General features: G+C 41.9%; 1 protein-coding gene across 1 annotated transcript in view; it reads right to left on the bottom strand.

The window, feature by feature from the left end:
* JAKMIP2 (janus kinase and microtubule interacting protein 2) overlaps positions 1-13846 on the bottom strand; it is a 50151-nt gene that overhangs the window by 31926 nt on the left and 4379 nt on the right. The window contains exons 2-4 of the mRNA XM_026659323.1: positions 12402-12899; positions 6191-6400; positions 4948-5046 (exon numbers count right to left, since the gene is read on the bottom strand). Coding sequence (XP_026515108.1) covers positions 4948-5046; positions 6191-6400; positions 12402-12899 — 807 coding nt within the window. The remainder of the gene's footprint in view (positions 1-4947; positions 5047-6190; positions 6401-12401; positions 12900-13846) is intronic.

Here is a 13846-nt window from a genome sequence, read left to right as displayed (position 1 = left end):
AGAGCTGGGAATAGAACCTGTCGACTGTGTCATACTGACTTCCTTACCAAAAGAAAGAGTTGGATTGGTCCTTGAATGGTCCAAGTCATGCTGATAGTAAATATCACATCCATAGCTTGGGCTCTTGATGGACAACAGACCATGTATATATTTGTATAAAACAGTAGGTTTATTTTAATCAAACCATTGCTTAATAGCAATAAGGCATTTTTGTAGGTAGTAGGATGTTCTAATATTCCCATGTCTATTCCTATCCACTTAAATGTCCTCCTTCCTTACAAGATGAGTTCCACTGAATAACACTGGGTTTTCCTGTTTAAAAAGACAAAACAAAACAATCCTTTCTGGCTGGGAAGGAGGAATTTCAAGTTGCCACATTTTAGGCATGAAGCCCTTTGTCCCTTTTCCATTGTCCTTTGGGTCTTTTCCTTCCATGGCACAGTACTTAGTCATACTGTATTATTTAATAAATACGCCCATTATCTAAGGTCTGTTTACAGTCATTTTCAAAGAAGTGGCATTTTCTCATTAAAAAAGACTTCAGTAATTTAAAAGTTTGATATCCATAAGAGCAAAGTAGGGTGAATGTTAATGGTATAATCTTTTAGAAGCCAAGTTTTTGAGAGAGAGACATAATCAAATCAATACAAGTAATGCATTTTGCAGTATTACTGAAATGTTGGTAAGACAAAATGTTGGTAAGACATCATTTACAAGTATTAGTTAATTAATACCATAGAGGCACATAAGATATCTATATTAACACATACTGAGTTAATTATGGTTACTGCTTCCATGATGAACGTAATGGAAACAGCTGTGCTTTTCAAAACCTTAATCTGTTACCACAACTGCAGAAATGCTGAGGGTCAAAAAGCACTGATGTTCACTTTGGCTATGTCTACACTTGCAGATGTAGAGCACCGAGAGTTAAACCAGCCCTCGGAGACAGCAGCAGGGAAAGGGCTGCTGTGTGTTCACACTGTGCTCCTTGTGACTGTGGAGCATGTCCACATTAGCAGCTCTTGCAACGCCACAGAGAGCAGTGCATTGTGGTAGCTATCCCAGTGTGCAAGTGGCTGCAGCGTGCTTTGGAAAGGGTTTGCAATGCCTAATGGGGCAGGCACAATGTCACATGATGCAAGTTTCCCAATCCCATTATTCCATGGACATCCTACTAGATTGCCAGCTGCTTTTCAAATGGGGGGGGGGAGGGGGAATGTGACAGGGAGTGTGTTGTGTGTATGTGGGGGGAGAGACAATGTGTTTTGGGGGGCAGAGTGTGTCAGCATGCTGTCTTGTAAGTTCAGACAGCGGCAGGGGGAAGGAGGAAACCTGACACCTCCCACCCTCGCCTCTCTCTCTCTCTCTGTCACACCCCCCCCCCGCCACTTCAGCAGGAGCATTCCACCGTAATGGTTTGCTTTGTGTCCCGGAGCAGATAAGCATGCGTGCTGTCAGAAACGGAGCTTTGAAAGGGGATATCCGCATGCCTGCAGCTGAATTCAAAACAATGACCAGAGTGGCCACTTGACTTCAGGCCGTTTCCAGAGGCCAATCACAGCGCAGTAATGCAACACGTCATCCACACTGACACCCCGGCGCTGTAGCCGGGGCGCAGAAAGCTTTATGCTTCTTATGGAGGTAGATTACCAGGAGCGCTCCAGCCGCGGGGTCCGGGTGCTCTAAGTGCCTTGCCAGTGTGGACACCTCAGAAGTTAGGGCACCCGGGGCTGATTTAATGCGCTACAACTTGCAAGTGTAGACAAGGCCTTAAAGGCATACCTATCCCATTCTAAGAGTCAATCTGATAAAGGAATGAATTTACTGCTGTAGCCTCTAGGGCTAGTCTGCTTGCTTGCCTATATATCTTTTCTTATAGGTTTCTTATTTTCTTATGGTTTTGATTGTTTGTTTTATTATAATAGGTTTTTAGGTTTATATTAAAGTAGTTTGGCTGTAACGCAAGGGACCCACAGGCCACATTCTGTATGTTGAACTAAGGCAAAGTTAGCACACATATGTCTGGGACCTTTCACCAGATAGCAAAGTTAGTCTACATATGTCTGGGACCTTTCACCCAGATAGCAAAGTTAGCCTACATATATCTGGGACCTTTCGCCCAGATAAATAGTGATGAGTTAAGGCATAAGGTCCACATATGGCTGTGGCCTTTAACATAGATAAAGGATGCGTTGAAGCAGGTTGGCATAGGGGGCTTTCCGAAGTTCATACCCTCTGTAAACAGGTACACCACAAGGAAAGAACCGAAATAACCGGGAGGACACAAATAACAAATGTAAGAATGATCTAATGTCACTAATATGTATGTATATGTCATCAATACGTACAAACATACCAGCCTATGGAGTAAGTGTACCCCAACATTTCCGTGGGTGAGAACGCTAAGTTTGGACTGTGACAGACCCAGACCAGTGGGGTACAGGAGTCTGGTAGAGGGCAAATATACTGGTCACTGGATGAGTAGTTTTCTGTTCCCTGAGTGACCAGAGCAGGGGCTGCACTAGAGTAATCAGGAACCTGCTAGAACCAGTTAAGGCAGGCAGGCTAATTAGGACACCTGGAGCCAATTAAGAAGAAGCTGCTAGAATCAATTAAGGCAGGCTAATCAGGGCACCTGGGTTTTAAAAAGGAGCTCACTTCAGTTTGTGGTGCGAGTGTGAGGAGCTGGGAACAAGAGGCGCAAGGAGCTGAGAGGGAGAGGGTGTGCTGCTGGAGGACTGAGGAGCCCAAGCGTTATCAGACACCAGGAGGAAGGTCCTGTGGTGAGAATAAGGAAGGTGTTTGGAAGAGGCCATGGGGAAGTAGCCTAGGGAGTTGTAGCTGTCATGCAGCTGTTACAGGAGGCACTATAGACAGCTGCGGTCCACAGGGCCCTGGGATGGAACCCGGAGTAGAGGGCGGGCCCAGGTTCCCCCCAAACCTCCCAATTGACCTGGACTGTGGGTTCTTCCAGAGGGGAAGGTCTCTGGGCTGTTCCCCAACCCACATGGTGAATCTCTGAGGAAAGAAAATCCGCCGATAAGCGCAGGACCCACCAAGATAGAGGAGGAACTTTGTCACAAGACATAGAAGGAGGGCCTGAGTGCTCAAGCCCTATAAGAGAGGGTGACCCACCTTGCCAAAAAGTGTCTAAACTTCTAATCTTCTGAGGGTTTTTCTAAGTTTTGTGCTTCAGAGCTTGTTCTCTAAGTTTCTAAACTCTTAGTTTATTAGTCTGTTAGTTTAATTTTAAGTTTTAAGTCAGTTAGTTAAGTAAAATTCTAAGGGCTGGTCTACACTATGGGGGGGGGGAATCGATCTAAGTTACGCAACTTCAGCTATGTGAATAACTGCGGTGTGTCAATGGGAGACGCTCTCCCGTCGATTCCCCTTTTGCTTCTCGTTGAGTACTGGAGTCGATGCTAGAGAGATCGGTAGTTGATTTATCGCATCTATACTAGACACGATAAATCGACCCCCACTGAATCGATCGCTGCCCGTCGATCCGGTCGGTAGTGTAGACAAGCCCTAAGTTAGCTGCAATAGTTCTTAGCTCTAGCTTCTTCTAAACTCTGCACCTCCCACTGAAGAATTAAGGAACCTGAGGCAAGGCTGGTGCTTTGTCTCTTATCACCAGGTCATCAAGAAAGGGTGTGAGTATATTAATCAAAAGCTTTATAGTATATAATACCATTTAATTACTATTTAATTATAATTCCATTTATCTCAATAAAAGTCTTTAAGACTATATTTGCCTCAGTGTGAGCATCCTGTCATACCCCCGAGGGTCCTTTGCATACTCTGTGTAGCCTGATTCTGGGACAGAAACCTTATTATCTTCTGATCAGATTAACTGGCGAGTCTATAACCCATACTATCCAAATTAATAATATTAACCTCCTAAATCAGGCAACACTGTAATCCATTCTGTATAGATCTGCTATTTATACTGTCCTCACCCTGGCTATTCTTATATGCCAAAAAATGTTGAAAAACAGTCAGTCTTTGATTTACAGTATACTGACCAGATGCTGCTGTTTGCTCAGGAACCCCTGATACGAAAAGGTCAAGGCAGCGAATACAGAAAGGCCCACCAATTTTGACTGTGATCTCATGTTGGTGTAACTCCATTGAAGTCAATAGTTAATTGGTGAGATCAGAATCACGGCCCTATGAGTCCAATTTATTTATTGTGACACAGTGTCCTTGCTGGAGTTCAGGGATTGTGGGCTGTTCATCTGTAGCAGAACTAGAAAAAACATGTCACCAGTGAAACAGGAAATCCATCTCAGATTGGCTGACAGGGTTACTGTGAAATTTCCTGGTAGGGTCCTCAAGAACCCTCTGAACTGTGGCAGATTAAGCTTAGACCCCTATGAACTGTGGACCTGAGCCCTAGACTGGCAGGAGACGTAGAGCCCAACAGAAATTCTAACGTAACCATCATCCACAGAGCCCTCTGAGGAGGCCCCTTGGCTGGGGTGAGTGGGGCCAGAAGATGCAGGAGCTGGATTCATTTGGCAGCTGGGGCTGGCCCTGGCTGCCCCCTGTTGCCTCGTGGGTTTAAATGTAATGAGCTACCATGTTGTGCTTTATGAGGTGTTTTCTCAGGCATTCCATGATACACAGAATGGTAGCATGTTAAATTGAAACACAAGAGACAGCAAATACCAGGAGGGCAGTGAATGTGGTGGACTAATGTCCAAGGGCCTCATCCCAAGCCACTTGCTATTGCCTTCAATGGGCTTTGGCTTAGGCCTTGAGGCAGCTGAGCCTACCTGAGTATCACAATGCCATTTCCAACCCCCTCATGCCCTGGGCCCTAGAGGTAGTGGGTGGTCACAGCATGAACTTTCTCTGCCTCTAACACCCTTGGAGGCTCCTCTTCTTTCCTTTCCTTACAGCTCCTCGCCTCCCCAATCTGACACAGACAAGAGCACACACCAGTTCATTTCGTTCATCTACAAGCAGTGTGTTCCTGTCCTCCAACTTCCGGATAGTGGCATTCAGCTCTGCCATCCTCTTCTGATTTCTGCGTAAATCCTGTAAATTGAAAGAAAGAACATTTTGTTTCTAGCTCCTCTGAAACTGTCCATTGGACAAGAAACAAATGGACTGGAATGCTCACAAAGAAGAGGAACACTCCATCATTTTCTAATTAAATGAAACTCATTTGTAAGGTTAACATTATTTACAATGTCTGTCACAAGTACCTAGATGCTGGGCAAAAGTTAAAACAGCATGGACCTCATTCTGTACTATCCAATGCAGCTTGTGTGGTCATTGACTCATGTGCAACATGGGTGCAAATGGCAGGCCATTCTGTTGGTAGCAGTTTACATTCAGTGTGCACTGGTGTTGATGACTACATAAGGTGCAAGCTCAGATCATTGGTCTGAACTCATTGGCTCAGGAAGCATTAACTGCTCAAAGCAAAGGGAAACATAAACACTTGCAAGGAAGAAACTTGGATAGGTCTAAAACTGAGCCTTGAGGGCAGCTTCCTTTGGACGTTGGCAGATATATCTGAGGAGGAAGATTCATAGGAAGGGGTTTCTAGACTGAGGAACAGAACTGGTTAAAATTTTTCCATTGGAACTTTTTTGAATCAAAATTAGGTTGTTGATTTAAAATTTTCTCAAAGTGCCTGCTTTCCTTGAACATTTTTTCCATGGGATTTTATTTTTTGATTTCTGACAGTTTCCAGTTGAAAGTTTTCATTTTTCAGTTGTTGGAATAAAAATTCTGGTTTTGTGTTTTGATTAAAAATTAAAAATTTCTGATGAAATTTTGACAAAAACTAAAAATGTTTCATTTTTGTAGAAATTTTCCTCAGAAACACTCTCCTCCTTATTTTCTGAACAACTCTATTTAGGAGGGTTATTTCAGAAAGAACCTCAGGTTGGAAAGCAAGGAAAACACTGTCATTCTCAACTGCCTTATCTTCTTATACCTGCTTTGCACAAACGTGTAAGTAAAGAAATAGGCCCTGAATAGTTTAGTCCAACAGACATTTCCTGTGCCAAGTACTATTTCCTGTAATTAGAATTGCCACTAGAAGACACTTCACAGAGTGAGGCTTAACTACTATAGCAACATGAAAATGATGCAGGAATTGGGCAAAATAATTTTGCAACCCAAATAAAGCCCATTGTCTGTATTTTGGATTACATTTAAACCTGCTTACAGGACTGCTACAGTGCTCTGACCCATCTCCTGCTCTTCCTGGGATCTCTCGTTTGGGACTGCTCATGTTACACTCCGCCTCCTTCACTAAGAAGAGCTGTTCATCCAGAGCCTCCTTCTGCAGCTGGAGCTTCTGTACATAGCCTGTCTGGGTCTCCAGTTCTTTCTCCAAGGAAAAGATGATTCTGTCTTTAGCCTTGATTTCGTCCATCTAAATTAAGAAATAAAAGCACAATGTTACTGCACAAGCCCCACAGAATGTCAGCACTGCAGGAGTAAGGAGAGATCACCTTACCGTTGTTGTTCACCTAGGGTGACCAGATGCCCCGATTTTATAGGGACAGTCCCGATTTTTGCATCTTTTTCTTATATAGGCACCTATTACCCCCCACCCCCGTGCCGATTTTTCACACTTGCTGTCTGTCACCCTATGTTCACCGCTGTATCTGCTGTTAAATAGTACACCAAACTCATGGATTACACACTTCCTCAACATCATAAAAAACAAATAGTTACCACATCGGATTAGTCAGTCTATGATGAGCAAAGGCCATACATTGTATGATATAGAAGTACATCTATGCACAAAATATGGACTGATTTTCAAAGATATCCAGGTCCTTCACTCCCTGCAGATGTACATGAGAGATGCAGGTGCTCACTTTCTCTGAAAATCAGACCAAGAGTTTAGTCTATCACCTTCATCATCATCAAACATGCACAGTCTCTGGAAGACTGAAGCGCCAGCCAGAGTGACCACAGTTGATGGTGTTGCACCAGGGGACCAGTTCAAAGTAAGTGTAAAACAACCAAAATTAATATGATTAGGCTAGATTCCCAGCTATGGAGCTATGTTGATTCACACCAGCTGAGGATATGGTCTGTATACTCATTTTGCACAGATGTAAGATCCTCAGCCGGTGTAAATTGACACAGCTTCATTGATTTACATCAGCTGAGGATCTTCCCCTCTATTTAGTAGACTTGCAGTCTAGGGGCCTTGTTCTCCGCTCCCTGTTGGCAGTGTCATTCTAATGAATGGAGAATCAAGGTCCATAAGTTTCATTAGCTGTATCACTCCTGCCTAATGTTCCAGGCAGATCCAGCACATATTGAAGTGACTCATCCCTTTAACTAGAATCTGGATGACTGTTGCTGTCCAGGCAGTTACATTGGAAGACTAGAAGAGAAGGGGGTAACTAACGTTTAGAATAAGATCACCGCACATAAGCCCTGAAAACTTTAAAGATAGGTACGAGCCAGCTAAATGCCATTGAGACTATGGAAATTCAGTGACTCAGAATTTGTAAAACACCCAGGAAAAAAAAATGCATGTTAACCTGTGAAAGTTACACGAGTCATTTCCCCAAAACCAGAATGCTGACTGTGCTGAATTTTGCCCAGAGCCTCAAAGATATTTACCGATCCTGTCACCTTTCATGCATACTGAAATCCTCCCAAAAGTATATTTTCAAATTAATGGGCCAGATGGCACTCAGACACAGAAGCCAAAACCTGGACTGTCCAGGTAAAACCCGGACAGGTGGCAACCCTAGGCCAGATTCTAATCTCTGTTACACACATGTCAATCTGATGCAACCCCATTGATTCCAGTGGAGATACAGTGGATTTACACTGGCGTAAATGAGATCGAAGTCTGACCTAGTGCATGGCACTTATACAAACAAAAGCTTTAAAAAGGGATTATTTTTTCTGCTTAAAATACCAAATCACTCACAGAATATTCATCCAGGGCTGGGCTGAGTTGATCAGTGTCGCCAACTCTCACAATTTTGTTGAGAGTCTCATGCTATTTACTGTTTATCTTAAAGCCCACATCCTGGAGGCATGGCATTGTGTGAGAGTTTGAGCTTCCAGTTAAGAAATAAAAGGAAGATCTTAGTCCTCAGGATTACAGAGAAAAGCTTGAAAATATGACACAAGAGTACCATAAAGGCTCAAAAAAGCAAAAGGCCAACCAGAATGAACCCAACATTGAGTATTTTGAAACTCTCATGATTACTAAACCAGTCTCCTGATTTCGGGGGTCTGACTTCCCATTTTTTCTGAACACTGGGTAATGGCAATATTGTGATCTACACCAGTCTAAGGTCTAGCCCACCGATTTAAAAATGAAAAAAGAATTAATTTGAATTTACAAATCACTATTCTTTTGCGCTTACCTACCAGATCGTGAATTCAACTTTCCAGACCAAATTTGTTGCTGTTGCATGTGGGCAAAACTCCTTTGAAGCCAGTGGAGTTGTAGCCACTTGCCCCAGCACTGAATTTGACCTTCTGTGTTGTTTTTATAACTGTTGATGACATCATAAAGACGAGAGCAGAGAACTTTGCTCCGCTCCGCTGTTTAAAATCTTTCCATACTATCATTTGTATTAGAAAAGCTGGTAGGTAGCAACTGCAGACAGAGACATAACCACAATGTGCAGTAAGAAATCATGTAATATCTAATACAACTCTTCTCTTATCCTGACACTAATGGATCAAATTCTTGTTTGGGGCATTGCAAATATATATTATTAGCTCAACTAGAATTCCAATTTCCCTTTAGATTAAATTTAATTTATAATGAAAATAAGGCTGTCAAGTGATTAAAAAATTAATCGTGATTAATCGCACGATTAAAAAAATTAATCACAATTAATCATGCAATTAATTGCAGTGTTAAACGATAATAGAATACCATTTATTTAAATATTTTTGGATGTTTTCTACATTTTCAAATATATTGATTTCAATTACAACAGAATAAAAAGTGTACAGTGCTCACTTTATATTTATTTTTTATTACAAGTATTTGCACTGTAAAAAAACAAAAGAAATAATATTTTTTTCAATTCACCTAATACAAGTACTGTAGTGCAATCTCTTTATCATGAAAGTTGAGCTTACAAATGTTGAATTATGTACAAAAAATAACTGCATTCAAAAATAAAACAATGTAAAATTTTAGAGCCTGCAGGTCCACTCTGTCCCACTTCTTATTCAGCCAATCACTAAGACAAACAAGTTTGTTTATATTTGCAGGAGATAATGCTGCCAGCTTCTTGTTTACAACGTCACCTGAAAGTGAGAACAAGTGTTTGCATGGCACTGTTTTAGCTGACATCGCAAGATATTTACGTGCTAGATGCGTTAAAGATTCATATGTCCCTTCATGCTTCAACCACCATTCCAGTGTACATGCGGCCATGCTGATGACGGGTTCTGCTCAATAACAATCCAAAGCAGTGCAGACCAATGCATGTTCATTTTCATCATCTGAGTCAGATCCCACCATCAGAATGTTGATTTTCTTTTTTGGTGGTTTGGGTTCTGTAGTTTCCACATCAGAGTGTTGCTCTTTTAAGACTTCTGAAAGCATGCTCCACACCTCGTTCTCTCAGGTTTTGGAAGGCACTTCAGGTTCTTAAACTTTGGTTAGTTAGAAATTTCACATTGGTACCTTCTTTGTGTTTTGTGAAATCTACAGTGAAAGTGTTCTTAAAATGAACATGTGCTGGGTCATCATCTGAGACTGCTATAACATGAAATATATGGCAGAAGGCGGGTAAAACAGAGCAGGGGACATACAATTCTCCCCCAAGGAGTTCAGTCACAAATTTAATTAATGCACTATTTTTTTTAACGAGCGTCATCAGCACAGAAGCATGTCCTCTGGAATGGTGCCCGAAGCATGAAGGGCCATACGATTGTTTAGTATATCTGGCATGTAAACACGTTGCAATGCCAGCTACAAAAGTGCCATGCAAATGCCTGTTCTCACTTTTTGGTGACATTGTAAATAAGAAGAGGGCAGCATGATCTCCTGTAAATATAAACAAACTTGTTTGTCTTAGCGGTTGACTGAACAAGAAGTAGGACTGAGTGGACTTGTAGGCTCTGAAGTTTTACATTGTTTTGTTTTTGAGTGCAGTTATGTAACAAAAAAACCCTACATTTGTAAGTTGCACTTTCACAACAAAGAGATTGCACTACAGTACTTGTATGAAGAAAATTGAAAAATACGATTTCTTTTGTTTATCATTTTTACAGTGCAAATATTTGTAATAAAAATAATATACACTTTGATTTCAATTACAACACAGAGTACAATGCATATGAAAATGTAGAAAAACATCCAAAATATTTAAAACATTTCAATTGGTATTCTATTGTTTAACAGTGCAATTAAAACTGCGATTAATCGCAATTCATTTTTTTAAATCACAATTAATTTTTTTGAGTTAATCATGTGAGTTAACTGCGATAATTGACAGCCGTAATAATAATAATAATAAATAATAATAATTTTATGGCCAATAATAAAAACTGTAGATATTGTACACAGCTAAGCTATGGCTTAGGGATCTAAGCTCATCAGTACAGAGGTTAGGAGGAGTATCATCTATCTATCTATCTATCTGAAATAATGAAGTACCTATCGCTGGCATATCTAAGTGCTGCTTAGTGTTGCGCATTTGACTGGTTGCATGGCTTTTTGTTCCCATCTTCTTCTGCAGCACAAGGTTTGGACACTGATAGAGGGAATTGATGGTCCAGTATTCTGAAGCCAGCACGATAAATCCTCTGATTGTTGAAAATACAAATCTGAGATTTATTAACATGTAGGAAACCTCTTGGAATATCTGGAGGAAACCGCAGTGTGGCAAAAACCAGTATTTCCTCTTTGCTTGGGACCTTCACATTGCATGCTGCTGGCTTCTGAAGATTAATTTGATTTTATGTTGCATATGAATTAACAATTATAGATGGGCCCCAGCAGCAAAATCTGGATCTAGATTTCCCCCTCAAGTTCTGGGGTGTTTGGATCCAATGGTTCTGTTCAGTCCACTATTAGGTGCCAGACTGTGCCTGGCCTTAGCATTAGTTACTGGGACAATGCTGGTAGAAGAAGGAAAGCACATGAAGCCTTTTCCCTCTGTCAACACACTGGCCAAGAACCAGGAACAGTCAGTCACAGAACTCTGTGTAATTTGCCCAAAAGAGGCTGAGAGGTTTGTAGAGGGGGGCAGCACCAGGACTATGGAGAGGGATCCCCACACACTCCCTTTGCACTTCCTGGCACTCTACTAGGAATTGTGCCTTCTGAGGCATAATCCATCCCAAAGCTGTCCCTTGGGGCTGCACAGTTCCCTACACAGTCCAATGGCTCAATGGCACAAACTAGCCCTAAGGCAGGATCTTGATCATGTCTACAAAGACAGAGTCTTATAGAGCTGGGTTGGGATTTCAGGGATGTACAGCTGAGGGCTTTTGTTCAGTCCCACTTCTAGCTAAAACACCCAGCACCTGCAGTGCAGGTGGTTTAATTTTGTGTCAGATTGCTAGAAAGACAAAGTCACTGCAGAGAAGAACATCACTACAGTGTTCTTTGTGATAGAGCTACTTCTGCTGCACTGCAAGCTGGGAGGAGAACTCCACTTTCCCGTAAGTAGAATGTTTGAAAAAGAAATGCAGGTGGACAAGCAGAGAGGAAATAGAAAGACTAATAGAAAGAGTTAAGCCATGTTTGGGATGCAAAGGTGTTACATCTACTAATCTGGTAAAGCTATAAATCTGCATGTTTTACGCCCTATACTGCACACTGAAATTCTCCTTTAACCCAAGTGCTGGGGACCTGTGTTTTCGGGGAAGGAGGATCTAGGGCCTATTCCTGCTGCTGTGGTGAAGTTTTGAGTGGCCATGGGTACCGCAGAAGCAACTGACGTCTCCTGCTGTAGATGGCAGATATAATATTTATGCAGCGAGTCCGGTGAGAGCCTCCTGCTTCCAAAGCACAGGCCCCTACCACTAGAGCTAAAAGAGAATTCCCGTTAGCAGTATAGGGCCATAGCAGGGAGAAGCTCTGATTCCATCCAGAAAGGGCGGCAGTGGTGTGTTGTGCGTGCATGTGTGTGTGTGTATCTCTTTATACACACACAAACTACCAATTTGTTACAGAATATACCATTAGCATATTTCCTCCTGGGTTCCAGTAGCCCCGTGAGTAGCTCACATCAGCAGCTCCCGCCAACTTCATCTCACCTAATTCCAAGAGAGATGTGGTAATTGGGAGTATTTTAATCTGTTTGCAAACTAATTTGCACTGCCTGGGTCTGACTGAACAGGAAACCTATCAGCACTAGAGGCAAATCAAGAAGGCTGTAAGGAGTCACCCCAGCTGTTTGGTGCATAGGGAGATTACTAACCAGTCTGCGAATATCCCTTTCACTCTCCCATTTGATCTTAGAGATGGCTTCCTGATGGGACTGATGCTCACTCCGAAGATCACCCGCCTTGATCTTATCAGCCTGGATCATGTTGGTAAGGGCCTCGTCCACCTGCTTTTTGGCAGATTTTAGTTCAGTAATTTCCTGCAAAAGTTTAAGGCGCTCGGAGTCAAACTGTTTCCTGGCCTCTTCACGAGCCTCAATGGTCAGCGCTGTCCTTACTTTGTCACTGCTCCCATCCCGCAAAGCATACAGTGCTGACTTGAGGCGCTGGATTTCACTGTCTCTGACTTTAACCGTCCGAGTAATTTCCTGCTCGTGCTGTTTGATTAGGTTCTCCCGCACTGCCTGCAGCTCTTTCATTTTCTCCTCATGGAGTTTGGCTTTAAGTTCAGTAATCTGCACAGTCTGCTTGCGTTGCTCCAATTCTCTGATCCGCTTAGTTTCTTGAATCTTTTCTCTTTCAAGTTTGCTGACCTACAGGTTGAGAAGAAAAGAAAATCAACTGCCAGAAACATGTTATAAAACATGCCCATCTGAAGTACCCATACACTCCTGCAACTCAGGGCAGGAAGCCACCTGAGATACTCATTGATTCCTGCAGCACCCTTAGTATGACAAAATATGGGCCACATCCAAAAGCACTTACTCAACTTTATCCCGTCTTTACTCAGGCAAAAAGTCTTATTAACTTAATTAGGAGTTTGTCCTCAGTGAGGACTTCAGCATTTGTCCCTCCATATTTTTTCTCAACACAAGTACTTCACTGCTGTTCATTAAAACAAATGACTGAAGCCTGTTGCCCATGCAATGACCCACCCTGCAATAATAGAGCAACCCAATAATCTTCATTAACCTTATCCAACAAACTTGTATGTGCATTTTAGAGCTCTTTAGCAACCCTGCAAATCAAACTCACGTGAACATGCAATGAAAGAATGCAACTTGATGAAGAAAGAGATTTCAATAAGAATTGAACGTGACATGCTTATTATTTACAGTAAGAAGGGAAAGGAAGGATTTAAAAATGATAAAAACTCTTGTGGCAATTTCCTTAAAAAAATACCATAAAGAATCAGAGAGTGAGCAAACCTTTTAAAGTGAGAAAGACAAGGAACGGTAAAAAAATCAATAATAATAATGATAATAATTAATAAAATACTACTTCAGTTGAAAGCCCTCCAGGAGACACGGGTGGTGCCTGCTTACAATCATCATTGATTTGAAGGATGGGATATGCTAAAGCTAGAGAATGCCGTATGCAATATGCATTGAAGTGACATGTTTCTCTTCCATTCTATCCCCAAGTGGTCTCAGATATATTCTCAACCAAAATATATCTTCAAGGGGGAAAAGAGTCCTAAAAGTGCAGTTTCACTTGAGTTTCAGGTCACCAAAGTTATCCTGACAAGTATTAGTCAGAT

The sequence above is a fragment of the Terrapene carolina genome, unplaced genomic scaffold (assembly GCF_002925995.2).
Source record: "Terrapene carolina triunguis isolate 2854851 unplaced genomic scaffold, T_m_triunguis-2.0 Scaffold629, whole genome shotgun sequence".
NCBI classification, from domain to species: Eukaryota; Metazoa; Chordata; order Testudines; family Emydidae; genus Terrapene; species Terrapene triunguis.
The sequence above is the reverse complement of the archived record's forward strand: the minus strand, read 5'-3'. Positions and strand labels throughout refer to the sequence as shown.